This window comes from Siphateles boraxobius, unplaced genomic scaffold (genome assembly GCF_051911475.1).
Source record: "Siphateles boraxobius isolate OS27281-9 unplaced genomic scaffold, OSU_SipBor_1 6, whole genome shotgun sequence".
Taxonomy (NCBI): domain Eukaryota; kingdom Metazoa; phylum Chordata; class Actinopteri; order Cypriniformes; family Leuciscidae; genus Siphateles; species Siphateles boraxobius.
Window position 1 is genome coordinate 38359239 of NW_027509186.1, and position 15596 is coordinate 38374834.

General features: G+C 41.0%; 2 protein-coding genes across 1 annotated transcript in view; both read left to right on the forward strand.

Moving 5' to 3' along the window:
• The window catches only part of LOC143715444 (uncharacterized), a 261819-nt gene that overhangs the window by 32346 nt on the left and 213877 nt on the right, over window positions 1-15596 (forward strand).
• The window catches only part of LOC143715727 (uncharacterized), a 30582-nt gene that overhangs the window by 939 nt on the left and 14047 nt on the right, over window positions 1-15596 (forward strand). Inside the window, exons 2-4 of the mRNA XM_077207471.1 lie at window positions 4738-5879; window positions 9683-9898; window positions 9940-10153. Of these exons, the coding sequence (XP_077063586.1) occupies window positions 4738-5879; window positions 9683-9898; window positions 9940-10153 (1572 nt within the window). The remainder of the gene's footprint in view (window positions 1-4737; window positions 5880-9682; window positions 9899-9939; window positions 10154-15596) is intronic.

Sequence of the window (15596 nt, forward strand, 5' to 3'; positions counted from 1 at the left end):
CTTCCGTTTCATGACGACTTTAAGGGAATAATGAGCACTATAATTATTATAACAGAGAAAATGCAACTCTGCGATCATAAATGTATTATAATCTGAAATCTATTAGATGTATAGTATTAACAATGGAATGACCAAACTAACCTCCTAATTTAAAGTAAAGGGATAGTTCACCCAAAAATGAAAATTCTGTCAGTATTTACTCACCCTCATGTTGTTCCCACCTCGTAAGACCTTCGTTCATCTTCGGAACACGAATTAAGATATTTTTGATGAAATCTGAGAGCTGGATCACTCCTCCATAGGCTTCTAAGGGATTGAAACTTGCCAGCCCCAAAAAGTTATTAAAGATATCGTTAAAATAGTCCAATTGTCTACAGTGGCTCAATCTTAAGTTTATCAAGCGACGAGAATACTTTTTGTGGGCAAAAAAAACAAAAATAACGACTTTATTTCAACTATTCATTTCCTTCTCCATGGGCCTCTGGTCAGTTAGCGTAGTGTATAGCGTAGAGCTACGACACACGTAGGCTCACTTTTGGCCGACGCTGGTCATGTGTGTGATGCGTGTGACGTACAAAAACAGAAGAACTGCGCTATATCACCAGTGAACTGACTCGAGGCCCACAGAGAAGGAAACAAATAGTTATATAATAATATATATAATAGTTAAAGAAAGTCGTTATTTATTTATTTTTTGCGCACAAAAAGTATTCTCGTCGCTTGATAAACTTAAGATTGAGCCACTGTAGTCAATTGGACTATTTTAATGATATCTTTAATAACTTTTAGGGGCTGGCAAGCTTCAATCCCTTAAGAAGCCTATGGAGGAGTGATCCAGCACTCAGATTTAATCAAAAATATCATAATTCTTGTTACGAAGATGAACGAAGGTCTTATGGGGATGGAACAACATGAGGGTGAGTAAATACTGACAGAATTTTCATTTTTGGGTGAACTATCCCTTTAAACTCACATTAAAGATCTGATACTTGATACTCATAAAAATCCCTTATCTGTTGTTTTCTGCTATCCACCTTATTCTTCGCCCGTTTTATTTCCCATGATTCATAGCGGGTTCAACGGACTAAACGGTTTTCTACTTCCGGCTGAAGTGTTTGTTTACATAGCATGCGAGTACTAGCATAAAGGCTATGGTGATATTTTTTAAAGTTAATAAAGTAGTAGATAACTGTTCAGTCAAGATGGGAAGTAGTTGGTGGCTACAAATTTTCATTTTGTTTTATCTGTTATTTAATAAAAATAACGTGATCAGATCACATTTGATGAATGTTTTTTTTTATTTAGTTTAGAGATGTGGAGATCACACAATCTGAAACACATGGCAAATGGATATAGATCAGACTCTGGTAACTAGGGATGAGTCACGGTTTTCGAATATTTCTGAAGATTACGCGCCACTCGCTCATATTTAGCCTCAGAACGCCCGCAGTGACGCGCGGCTGGTTAGATAATTATGTGAAATAAGTAGGGCTGCCCGTGCACGACTGAAGTTATGTTGGAGAGAATGCGAAACCATAATGAGCATTTTCGTAATATATATTTCCTATTCTGCATTTTAACGCACAGATAAAGCTTGCCACAAAAAAAACGGCAAAAGTAATGATTATGCATGCAACATTTGAATTGATTATTAATAAACTAGTGTTTTCTGTCAGTGTTGGCTGCAAAGATAAAGTTGACGATGCTGACTCGCCATCTTTGCAGTAGTGAACGCGCCTATAGAGAGAAATGCACATTTCATTCGAATTAACCTACATAAGCAGAGAGCGGCCCATTTCTGTTCGTTATTAATTATTTTGTTTAAAAGTAGACATGTCAAGCTTTCTATAGATATACTTCTCAGGTCTGTGAGGCAAGTATCTTATACGCTGAGTTTCAGTTCATTTATGAGACGCGATCCAGTTCACGCACCGGCGCCTCCGTGTCCTGATTAGATTGTCTACTATATTTAGCCTACTTATTTATTAATCCCAGCAATTTGTTGATGAAACATTGATTAAAATGAAAATACAGCTTATACAAAATGAAATTCACTTTAAAGAAAGGCTTTCTACAAAACAAATCTTAATAAGTGGTCAAAATCTTGACACATTCCAAATGTTTTCCTATATATTGGGCATCTTCCTATCTTACTCATCTCATGCGGTTCCCTTTTCATATAATCAACATGGATTAAATAAAAAAAAACATTATTTTATGGAACATAGATATAAAACTTATGTTTTAGTTTTTTTTAACTTATATTTAAGCGTCACTTCGCTCCGCTTTGCTCACATGCTCTCGTTTGTAGCCTGGGTAGACTGTGTACAGTTGAGATATGAGTACAGTTGAGACACCTTAAATATTGCGTGTGCAGCAAGCACAAGTTGTGATTTTTGCTGTGCACATGTGTATTAGTGTCCTCTTTGATCGTGGGAAATTTGAACAACGGGCGCATCTCCGATCCGAAGATATCAGCAAAAGTTTTTTTTCTAAGCTAAGACTTTCACTTCACCATGCACACTCCACAATGAATAGCTTATTATCCTTATGTGACTGTTATACATAACTGGTATCATTACAAACGTTAATCTGTGCCCTAAAAACTGGCAAATTTCTTGGTATTGTGTCATGCAAGGTCGTTGCAAAATCTAGGCTAGAGAAATGTGCGAGGTGGCCAGCGGGGTAAGTTGAGACACACGTGTATCTGTACCCCCCGATAGAGTTATATTAGGAAGCACACTTTAGTTGTTCAGTGTTATGATAACAGGTTAAACGTCGTAATTAGCCAGCATAGGACGCAAATGAAAATAAAATATGATATTTGTGATATTTAAACTGTGTATTATTAATTAATATATTAAATATATTGTTCCTGTTTTATATATTTTAACCAGTGCTAATTTAAATAAAATTAATGAAGTTAAATGGATGAATAAACAAACATGTTGCCCAATTGTTATTTTCTTTATTTGTCTTTATTTATTATATTATCAATGAACGTTTAGTTACCTTTACATCATTAAAAATGGGTGTCTCAACTGTACCATGGTACTGTCTCAACTGGACCACACAGTTGAGACAAAAAGCACCTTATTTTTATGAGCTAATTGTGGAAAATATAAACTACTTATGGGTATATTGATTGAAAATATCTTAGTCTACAAGCTAATGAAGTGTAATGTGGCATGTCATGTGGAAATTCACTTCTTTTCAGTATCTATTTTTGTCTGAAAAAGCAAAAAGTGTCTCAACTGTACTCAGTCCACCCATGCATGTGTGCGTGCATGTGATGGAGGGGTGTGATTTTAGAATAATAATGAATACCCAGCGATCTTCGAATATTGTTTTTGCTTGAAATGCCCATCCCTACTGGTAACGTATTTGGCGTTTGTCAACAAAGTGGTGCGAGCAGACATACACATTTTTCGGTGGATGCTTCAGTTTTAGCGCAGCTAACCAAAAACGTCTAACGTTACACTCTGGCATTGAATGTAACAGCTGATACGGAACCGGACATGGGCATTCTCTCCTTTTTATCTTATGCTAAAAGCACTCAGTTTCTAAAAAGTTTTTTTTAATCTTCTTTGAATTGTTAAAACAACCAACAACAGCTAGGGATGTTAACCGATGACCGTTTGACCGATGGTTGACCGCATCAACGTTAACCGATCAAAGTTGTCGGTAGTCGGTTAAAAAAAAAAGTGATCTCTAAATTAGGCTATTATTGACAGTGGACTAAACGCTACTACAGTTAGCCATCTCATTCCAAGATATTTTTGTGTGAAGTGAACAAACCCCTCACAGTAAATTTTTCATTACTCGCCTGTTTGTACTTAATAAACCAATAAAAACATTTGGCGCGAGGGCACAGCGCTTGGGTTCGCGTGATCACAAGGTTTGGGAAAAGTAAAGGCTACAGGCTAAAACACTCGAGGTTAGAGCCAGGGCAGACGACAGGATGAAGCGTGCAAAGCGTGTGTGTGACCATTTCACCAAAAAGAATGCTGGGCTTAGATTTGGAAATAAATTACATCTACATTTCAGTGGTAACATAAGGTGATGATGATCATCATCTTTCTTTATTATTGTTATCACTACGTTACCTCAAACTAAAGCGGCGTCTCTTCGGAGCTGTCATTTTTTTTAAATGAGCCGCGGCAATGTTTCTAATGAGCTTCTAACGCTAGCCTAACGCCTTTATTTTCAACGCGATCACCTTGTACCCAAACCGTTTCGAAACTAAGGAGCCATTTGTCCTCTGATTACATACAAGCTCCTCGGCGCCGCGTTTGCGGGACTCATGTTTCGTGCTGTAGGGGATTTTAAAAAAGTGATGTGAGTGGAACGGCGGCGCCGGGCCGTGTGTGTGTGTGTGTGCTGGAGGCGAGCAGCAGAGAGATGCGACAGAGTTGCGAAATTGTGCGGCTCGAAATGGCTGTTATTTCAAATAGCGTAGCATATTTTAAACTAATCGGTTAACTGGTTTCAACCGGCTAATGAGGCTCGGTGGTCGGTCAAGAAATTTTTTTGTTTTCGCCATCCCTAACAACAGCACATGTAGAGCCTGAACCCATTCTCTCACTGCTAATATCGCTACGAACCGGAAGTAGGCAACCGGAGTCGTTGTCATGGCGGCGAGCATTGTTTAGAGCAGAATAAGGGGGATTAAATCAGGGTTCAGTTGAATTTTCTAATTTATCCTCCTTCAACTGATTCAACTGATGTTTATTTTAGACCAGTTGGAGGTGGAGCAAAGACACAAACTACATGAAGATGAGGAGGAACATTGCAACATCAAAACTCAAAAGAGTTTTTCATTAAAGGAAAAATGTAAATGGCAACAGAAAACACATAATAAAGTGAGAGATCATGTATGTTGTTACTGCGAGAAAAGCTTTACTTCAACTGGACATCTGAATGTGCACCAGAGGATTCATACTGGAGAAAAACCTTACAAGTGCTCATATTGTGACAAGAGATTTGCTCAGTCTGGATCCCTGAAATATCATGAGCGAGTTCATACTGGAGAGAAGCCGTACGACTGTACTCAATGTGAGAAGAGTTTCAAAAGTAAAACTGAACTCAATTATCATCTGCACGTTCACACTGGAGAAAAGCCATTTAGCTGTGATCAGTGTGGTAAAGGTTTTAAATCAGTATCAAATCTAAACAAACACCTGATTATTCACACAAACGAGAGGCCTTATGCATGTTCATTTTGTGGAAAGACTTTTTCATGGCTGGAATATTGTAAACAACACCAGAAAAAACACACCGGTGAGACAAATCATGTGTGTTGTGACTGTGGGAAGAGATTTATTAGAGCTGACCGTCTGAAACAGCACCAAACCATTCATACTGGAGAAAAACCGTACCACTGCACTCAGTGTGAGAAGAGTTTCAGATATTCAAATAATCTCAATCATCATCTACGCGTTCACTCTGGAGAGAAACCATTTAACTGTGATCGGTGTGGTAAAGATTTTATTTCATCATCAGATCTAAAAAAACACATGACAGTTCATTCAGATGAGAAGCCTTATGTGTGTTCTCTCTGTGGAAAGAGTTTTTCTCGACTGGACAGTTTTAAACGGCACCAGAAAACACATAATGAAGTGAAAGATCATGTGTGTTGTGACTGTGGGAAGAGCTTTATTACAGCTGGCCAACTGAAACTGCACCAGAGAATTCATACTGGAGAAAAACCTTTCAAGTGCTCATATTGTGACAAGAGTTTCACGCAGTCTGGATCTCTGAAATCACACGAGCGAGTTCATACTGGAGAGAAGCCGTACCACTGTACACAGTGTGAGAAGAGTTTTAGTTATTCAAAAATCCTTCTCAGGCACATGAGGAAATATCATAAGCAGTCACAATGAGCAACATTTAATTTTCATGTAAAGTTAATAGTCAAGTAAATGGTGTGAGATGAAGAAAATATGGTGTTGCTCCCAAAAGCACAATGTCATCTGATTTAACTTTGTGAATTTGGTGAAATGCTTAGAAAAGAGTGGTGTTTGAAGCTTCAGAATTTGTTTTTACGGTGTCAATAATTATTTGTATCTTTCCTACTTGGTAAAAATGGCCAAATCTGCTTGAATAAGACATATTCATGAAATTTACTTATTTACTAATGTTTACTATATCGTGTTGATTGTAAAGAGTCAGTGGCTGTAGTTAGAAAATAACAGACGCTGTAAAATGTTAAACAATTAAAAAAATAAAGTTGATTCTGTTCTTGATTTAGAAACTGATTGATTTTAAATACCATTAAAGCCGCTCCAGTGAGTTGCAAGTGTGTACATATATAGAGGATTTACTAGACAAACATGACAACATTCACTGGTGGGTAATTTGATTTGTATCATGAAAGTTAAATGACAAATCATTTATTATCCAAATTACCAGATTCTCTTGTTTGATTTATATATTTAATTTACACACAACTTTTATTTAAATATAAAACACAAATTTTATGGCTGACATATTTGTTCAAGAATTATTTCATTTGCATGAGGATCACTGTTTGGCGCAGTTAATATATTGTTAGATTGACTGCATTTATATAGTGCTTTCAACAGACCCAATGGCCACCAAAGCGCTTTACATATTGCCTCACATTCACCCATTCATACACCGACGGCGGTGTCAGCCATGCAAGGTGCCATCCAGCTCGTCGGGAGCAGCTGGGGTTAGGTGTCTTGCTCATGAGCACCTCGACACTTGGTCAGGTGGACCATTTGGCTCATCAAAAATCAGAAGTTTAATAAACAGGTACCTGATCTCTTGTTTTGTGTTGTTAAATCAGGGTTGAATTTTCTCATTTATCCTCTAAAAACTGATTATAACCACTTAATGTTTGTTTCAAACCCGATGGATCAAAGGTGATGATGCTGTAGTTTGTTTCAGCCTGTTGACACCAATAAAATGTGCTTAATGTTCTACCGTTCGATCGCGAATTGGTCATGTCTGTCTTCCCCCGCAAATTACCTACCATATTTTGTCCTGTGATAATTTTAGTACCACGTGAATCGGCATCTCTGTGATTTGGCAGGGTCGTATATAATTTTTTTCGAGGTTTTTGTTTCCTGTCAGCATTTTTATCCATCTTTCGCGAAGAATGGAGGCTCGAGTGTTTTGATAGAACTTTGGGTGCTGGGTAATATACACCATACAACTATACAATTTGCAGAAAGAGAAAGCTGAAAACCATCAGAATGTGTTTAGCTTTCTTTTTGATGTCAACCTATGTTTTTATTACATATTAAAATTGTATTATGTTCTTCTGGGACAGTTGGTAAATTAAGAGGTTTAAGAAAGACTTCAATTTGTTGTTCATTCTCCAATGGCGGTTGTGAGTACAGAATTTTGTAGTATTTCTCAAATGAATTTTGTTGCTCTTCTTGTTTATACTGTAAAATATTGGAAGCTGGATGCTTTATTTTGTATATGGTATTATCAGCTCTTTGTTTTTGTAACCTCCTTGCAAGAATTTTAGCCGATCTAGGTCCGGATTCATAGTATTTTTGTTTAGCAAAACTCATATTTTTTTCTATTTCTTGGGTATATAATAAGTAGTGCTGTCAAACGATTAGAACATTTAATCGCGATTAATCGCATTAATGTCATAGTTAACTCGCAATTAATCGCACATTTTTATCTATTCTAAATGTCCCTTGATTTCTTTTTGTCCCATTATTTTTTCGAATTTTAATGCGCTTCTCACTGTTATAACAAAAGCAAGCAGCTACTGCGTGCATGGTTTGGCATGACCTAATTCCTAAAGAGCGGACATCCGTCCATCGCGATCTCACACATCCCTGTTATTATCAATGAAGCTGACTGCACAATGAATCTTTCATACACTTTGTTTTAATTAGAGGATTTGCCAGCATACAGAATTCAGCTCTGAACAAAAATGTCAGTTTTGAGCGGTGAGGGGATTCTATCTTAAATGCTTCTGATTGGCCATTGCGTTCAAGAAATCAACACATGTCTGTGATTAACTACATCGCTCAACGATGCAAACATGTTATTAAAATAAACTCTGGCCTATAAATCGTTTCTATTTTGTTTTAGTTGTTCTTGTTGCTTTTCTGCAACATTTGAATAAAAATGTATTCGTTTTTATGTTTTATTCATAGATATTTCTAGTTTGCGGGAGTCCCGTGAATCGTTTTATTCTCCCGCAGCCCACACACACAGAGTGAGTGCATTACCGCCTGCGTTCGCACTCGGCCATCAAATCTAGTCCCGCGCCGCACTCTATTGCGTTGGGAGTGCACGTCTCTAGATCACAGGCATCCATTTCGGCGTCTCGCGCTCGCCATCCACTCAAAATGTAACGTTAGCCTACTACTCTTTGGCCGGCGCGCAAGCCCAAACAAGTGTGTTTGGCCAGAGAATTGGGCGGTGTGCCTGTTGTTTTGTTTCCGGTCTAGCTATCCGGTTTGCTGTTGTAGTTTTTCTAACGTTACTAGTTGTTGCAACAGCATGGGAAAAAAAAAACTACAAAGTTTGCTAGGCCAAAAAGAACGTTAATCTCACGATAAAAAAATGAACGCCATTAAAATGGGTTTGCGTTAACGCCGTTAATAACGCCTTTAACTGACAGCACTAATATTAAGTCAATTTCATTTCTGATTTTCTTAATTTTGGTCAGCAAATTAGAGGTTGGTGCCCTTTTGTGTTGCACTTCAAGGTTTTTTAATTCTTTGTTAAGGTCTGTAAGTCTTAATTGTTTGTTTTTTTCTATTGTAAGCACACTAAGACATAATTTTCCTGTGAATAACTGCTTTTAAGGCATCCCACACTATTAATAATAATACATCGAATTTGTATAGTGCTTTTCTCAAACTCAAAGTCACTTTACAGGGCAGGTGAGTAAACAAGTTAAGACAAACTAGATGAAAAAAAAAGATTCAGGCACAGATGGAAATGGGAGGGGCGTGGGGCTACGGGAAGGCAGAGGTAAAGAGATTGGTCTTGAGGCGGGATTAGAAGATGGTGAGGGACTCAGAGGTGCAGATCTCATGGGGGAGGGAGTTCCAGAGCCTGGGGGCTGCCCTGGAAAAGGTTCTGTCCCCAAAACTGCAGAGTTTGGGCTTGTGGATCTGAGGGACCGTGAGGGATGGTAGGGGGAGAGGAGGTCAGTGAGGAATAGGGGGCCAGGTGGTGGATTGTTTGGTAGGTAAGGACCAGGATTTTGTATGTGATCCGGTGGAAAATGGGAAGCCAGTGTAGTTGTTTTAGGACTGGAGTGATGTGGTGCCAGGATTTGGAGCGAGTGATGAGTTGAGCGGCTGCGTTCTGGATCAGTTGGAGTCTTTTTAAGTAGGTTGAGCTGATACCAAGGAGTAATGAGTTGCAGTAGTCCAGTCGTGAGGAGATGAAGGCGTGAATGAGTCTTTCAGCAGCAGAGGGTGTGAGTGAGGGTCTGATTTTAGCGACGTTGCGGAGGTGAAAGAAGGAGGTTTTAATGACATGACGGATGTGAGGCTCAAGGGAGAGGGTTGAATCTAAAATCATGCCGAGATTCCGGGCCTGAGGAGATGGGGAGACAATGGTGCCGTCGATGGTGAGAGTGGGGTTATTGGTTTTGCTGAGAGTGGATTTGGAGCCTATAAGGAGGAATTCAGTTTTATTGCTGTTGAGTTTGAGGAAGTTGTGTTGGATCCAGGTTTTAATAGCTGACAGAGATGAATTGATGTGGGAGAGGGGAGGATTGTGGGGGGGATTTGGTGCTGAGGTAGATCTGGGTGTCATCGGCATAACAGTGGAAGTTCAGGTTGAAGTGGCGGAGTATCTGACCAAAGGGGAGGATGTAGTTGTTGAAGAGGAGGGGGCCGAGTACGGAGCCTTGGGAACGCCTTGGGTGACTGTGACTGTGGCGGAGGTATGGTTATCAAGAGAGATGAAGTGGGATCTGTTGAAAAGGTAGGAACGGAGCCAGCTGAGTGCAGTACCTTCGATACCAAGGTCTTTGAGTATGGAGAGCAGGATGTTATGGCTCACTGTATCGAAGGCTGCACTCAGGTCGGGAAGAATAAGGATGTTAAGGGAACCGGTGTCAACAGAGGTGAGGAGGTCGTTGAGGACTTTGAGGAGAGCGGTTTCTGTGCTGTGGTTGGGCGAAAACCAGATTGGAGAGGTTCAAATTCTTCATTGGCATGAAGATGGGTTTGTAGTTGTGAGACTACTATACGTTCGAGGGTTTTAGACAGAAAGGGGAGGTTGGATATTGGGCGGTAGTTGTTGAGGGAAGAGGGTTCCAGACCAGGTTTTTTAAGATTTGGTGTTACAGCGGCAGTTTTGAAAGCAGAGGGGACAGTACCAAGGGGCAGTGAGGAGTTGAAGAGGTTAGTCAGGTAGGGGCAGAGGACGGGGAGGCAGGACTTCAGGAGTGGAGTAGGGAGGGAGTCAAGTGAGCAGGTAGTGGGTTTGGAAGAGCTGATGAGTTTAGAGATTTCAGGAGTAGTGACCAAGTCAAACTGTGAGAGGAGGCCGTGTGGAGGAGGGGGAGGGACATCCGGAGGGATGGGGGGAAGAGGGGCCGTGATAGGTGCAGTAGTAGATACTGGGAGGTCAGATGCAGAGGATAGGCCTCCCTACCTCTATTGGTCCGAGGCTTGATGAGGTAGTTCATTGTGTAGAAGAGGGTTCTGGGGTTATGACAGGGGTTGGTGAGGATGGTGGAGAGGTAGGCAGATTTGGCAGCAATGAGGGCATCTTTGTAGGCAATGAGGTGGAGTTTATAGGCTTCTTGGTGGACTGTGAGATATGATTTTTAAGGATGTTTAAGTCACCGATTAGCAGCAGACGTGGAAAGAGAGATGAGGCTAGTGTGAGGAGTTCTGTAAAATCAGAGAGGAAGGAGGGATTTGGTTTAGGTGGCCGGTAAATGAGGATAACTGTCATGGAGGAAAGGCGAGGTATTTAAATGATGATACTGAGGGGAGAGTGAGTTCAGTGATACTTTAGTTCTGATTGTAAATAACGGCAAGGCCACCTCCACGGCGAAAGGGGCGGGGTTTGCAGATGTAATTGTAGCCAGTGGGGGGATGCTTTGTTGAGGGAGAAGAAGTCATTTGGTTGTTGGCAGGTTTCGGTGAGCAGAAGGAAATCCAGCCTGTTGTCGAGGATTAGTTCATGGAGGGCCGGCAGTTTATTGTTAAGCGACCGGGTGTTGAGGAGGGCAAAGTTGGCATGGTGAGAGGGTGGTTAGATGGGGGAAGGCTTGAAAGATCTGAGGTTGTCACAGTTAGCAGTGCGTGTGGAGTGGTAATGCAGTTGAAGAGGGACGGTGAGTGGATTTGCAGATGATTGGAGAATAGGTATATATGAAGTGTGAATAGCACTGTAGTCCAGTCTGGGTTTTCTGTGCTGCCTGACGGTGCGCTCTGCTCTATATGATCCAGCGGGGGAAGCGCTCCGATGACGTAGGAGAGGTGCGACAGAGCGTGCAGGTGACCAGATGGATGGGAATGGATTGTCCGTGGTGCAAATAAACAAACTTGCAGGATGTAGCGGGGTCGACGTTGAAGTCCAAGCTGTTTGATGACTGGGATGCAGGATGGAATGGAATAGTTGATTAGTGCGACCAGTTGCATATCTGAACACGATGCCGAGTGGAGGGACTGAGAGCTCCATGATAGCAGTTAGCGATGGACTAGGGACTCCGAGATGGGTGACTGATGTAAGTGCCAAAATTATCCACGGCATGACTGAAGGAGATGAAAGTCTAGGTCACGGCTTGAATCTGATGGAGGTTGCCTATGAGAAAGAGGTAGGCAATCGGGTTAGCTGCTATTTTAGCTACTGCAGCTAGAATTAGCCACCACGCATTAGATGAGCACAGGCAGCCAGCCAGCGGCTTACCAACAAGGCGACAGTCCGGTTGAGGTGCCCAAGCTGCTTCGGAGAGGCTGTCCAGAGGTAGAGGTACAGGGAACCAGCTGACAGGCTGTCCAGAGTACAGTGAACACAAAGAAAACAGGAACACAAGAAGGGATAGCAGACTGAGAAGCGGCAAATAAACATCGCCAGCGTCCTCTCACCTCTCGATGAATGAAAGATACAGATTACAGACTCAAATTACCGCATCAACCTCTCCCTTATCGTTTTCCTCCAGAAACTGTTTTATTTCCTTTCTCATCTGAGCCACAAATTATGGATTATTTAAAGCACTTGTGTTCAATCTCCACAATGTTTTACGTGGATTATCACTGATATGGACCCTACAAGAAACAGATGCATGATCAGACAGATCCGTAAAGCCAATATCACAAAAACTTATTTTGGAGCGATCTCTCTTAAACAGAAAAAAGTAATCTATTCTAGAATATGTATTATGGAGGAATGAATACAAAAGTGTAGTCACGTCTTAGTGGATAGAAGTCTCTGCAAAGGTCTAGTATGCCCAATTCCACCATGAGATTGTTAACTTTCTTATGTAATGATGTAGTAGGTACATTTTTGGATTTTATCTAATTCCGGGTTGAGGCGAATGTTCCAGTCACCCCCGCAGATTACAAATCCTGTTGCTTTCATCATTAAATCTAAATCTTCCTATACAGACCAAAACTGTTCCAGGAGGAACATAAACAATACCTATTGTGATTATTGCATTATTTATCTTTCCAGTAACCATTATATATCTCCTTTCCTTATCGGATATCTCTGATATGTACTCAAAAGGTATTTTTTTGTGAGATTAATATTATTACCCCTCTTCTTCAACCAGATTTATAGGATGAATAATAAGCACTTGTGTATCCCACTCTTCTAATTTTTTCATGTTCTGTTAAAGAAAGATGTGTCTCTTGTAAAGGGCCGTACACACTGGGACGAATATCGGCACGCGTTATTCACCAGTGTTTTTCAACGCGTTTTTTGTGTTCACACCCAAGCGATTTTCGCTGACGATGAGCCCAGTGAACATGCAAATTCATTCCCTGACATTAGATGGCGTTACAACAGTTAAAAGTTACAATCCTATTTACATGAAAGACAATTAAGTGACATGAAACTCACCATCAAAGCCCATTTGCTCTGCAATACCACTCCTTAACAGTTCTCTTTTATCAATATTTTTATAGTCGCTGTTGCGTTTGTCATACAGTTCCTTATGTTCCGACACCAACCAGACCAGCAGCTCTACATTTATCTTGGCTTGCATCTTCCTCGTCTTCTTCCCGGCAGTGTTTACTGTAACTTCAGAAGCTCCAGACACGTGAGCAAAAGCGCTAATCTCATTGGTCGGATAGTTTTTGACGCGGCGCGTCAAACCAAAAAAACGAACCTGAGGCGTTTTTTAAAAAATGCCGCTTTTACGCGTGGTGTTTTTCGCATCGGTGTGCACACTAACATTGGCGCCCTTTGTTTAATCACGAGGCTTTAAACGTCAGCGAATATCGCAAGCAAAATTCGTCCCGGTGTCAACAGGCCTTAATAGGACAATCTGAGCATTTTCCCGTTTCATTTTTGATAAAATTGTACTTCTCTTAACTGGGTTTGAAATGCCCTTCACATTAAGTGATATTATCTTAACGTCCTGTATATTCATACTTTTCTTATCTGGTGCTCTTATTCTTATCAAGCATACTCCAAATTTGGTTGTCCCGACCCTTAATTATAATAAAAAAAAAAAAAAAAGAACAACACTTTAATTGGATTAACTAAAAATATAACTTAGCCCTACTCAATTGTTATAATTATAAAAAATAATTGTAAAAAGGGACAAGTCCTTCATACCTCTAGTAAAAGTTAACTGACTTTGTAAGGTGACCTTGAAGCATCGGTCCTCAATAGTAGGTAGTCTTCTGAATCCCTGGAGCTTTTCCTTGAATTGTGCGTGATGACTTCTCTGTGTATTGTCCCCTGTTGCACGAGCTCTTGGTCGCCGCTCCGCACATGTCATCATCTTCTCACAATCTGCCACGGAGACAAGAGTTGAATCTCCTCATGACCTGGGACTGCTGCGGGCGGTACGGCAGCGACAGGGAACCCACGAGCTGCCACATCTCTCGTCACTTCTGCTGCGTCCTGGTAGAGATGGGTGCCATCATCATAAAACACCCGCATCTTTACTGGATATGGGGTCTGAAACCTGATGCGTTCATTTTTAAGTATTTTTTGGCACCTGCGTAATTGTTGCGTTTTTTTAAGCACTTGTAGTGGAAATTTTAATATTTGTTGATCAATAATAGACCTTGCATTGAAATGTCATGTGGGTTTCTTATCTGCATTCTGTATATGGAAACAGGGAGACCTGTTGTTCTGTTATTGTGTTTATACAGTCTAAGGGTTGGGTGAGATAGCAAGGAGATGGTTGGGCAATCTAACCCCCTGGGGTGAAGAGATCCTGAGTGGAGCCATAAGTTCCTTTTGGTCATGTCGTCTAAACAACAGCTGACAAAAGATAGCTAGAAAAGATAATTGTTTACTGCCAACCAATCTCACTATCTGTCTCCCCCATTTTGACACGTAGGGTTGACCGAGCCATAATTGTTTATACATCTGAAATACAGGAGAGAGAGACACCTCGGGAACGGCTGAGCAGGGACTTTGCCCCCTGGGGAGCAGGAGTCATTAAGTAAAGGGGAACCTTTTGGGCCAATAAGTAGCCAGGAGCTAGGATCCTGTTTATCTAAGGAATTTGATAGAAAGAAGCCCTGCTTCTTTGAAGACCTTGGAGGGAAGTATAAAAAGCTGCTCAGCCTTTCTCATTGTTGTCTCACTCCTGCCACAGCTTAACCTCTGTGTAATGACTGCAAGAATAAATACTTTTAAGAAAGACAGTTTGGTTTCAGAAGCCCCTTTCACACAGACATTCCAGAAAATACACGGATAAAGTGACCCGGGATTTGACCCGGGTTCATTTGATTTTGGTTCATTCACACTGCCAGTGATTTTCCGGAATCAGAGAGTGCGTTCACACACAACCCGTAAAAATCCTGTAAAGACATGTGACATCGATGTTACGTAATGTCTCAGCAGCGTCTATAGTTTGCTTATTAGCTGTGATTTCTCTCTCGAGAAAACACGCGTGCATTTTTTTCTCTGATTCGATCATAAACTAGCGCATTACGTACCGTTTCACTAGCCTGCTTTGACTTCAGCGTCATCATTACGACACGCCACTGATTACGGCTTTTGTTCACACAGCGCGCGTTCCGGGACTTATCCCGGCAATGTTACTAGGTCACCAACCCGGCATCGATCCCAGCATCAATCCCGGGTCATGTTTGCGTTCACACAGAAGGCGTTCTGGCAATTTCCCGGCAATTTCCTGGGATCAATGCGTTGTGTGAAAGGGGCTAGAGTGTCTCTTACGCAGTGATTATGGTTTTTTAATTTTTGCCACAACACATTTCAACTGGAAAGTCATGGTCAACAAAGAAACGCGTTTCATCACAGAATACTTCTTTTTTCTGCCATGCTTTCCGGAGAACCTCCTCTTTTGTACGGTAGCTCCCAAAATTTACCACGATAGAGCGGGGATTCCCCTGTGCACTGTACGGCCTTTGAGTCAGTGTCAAGTGTTTTACTTCTTTAGCTGTGCTTTAACCCTCACTTGATAGGGATGTACCAAT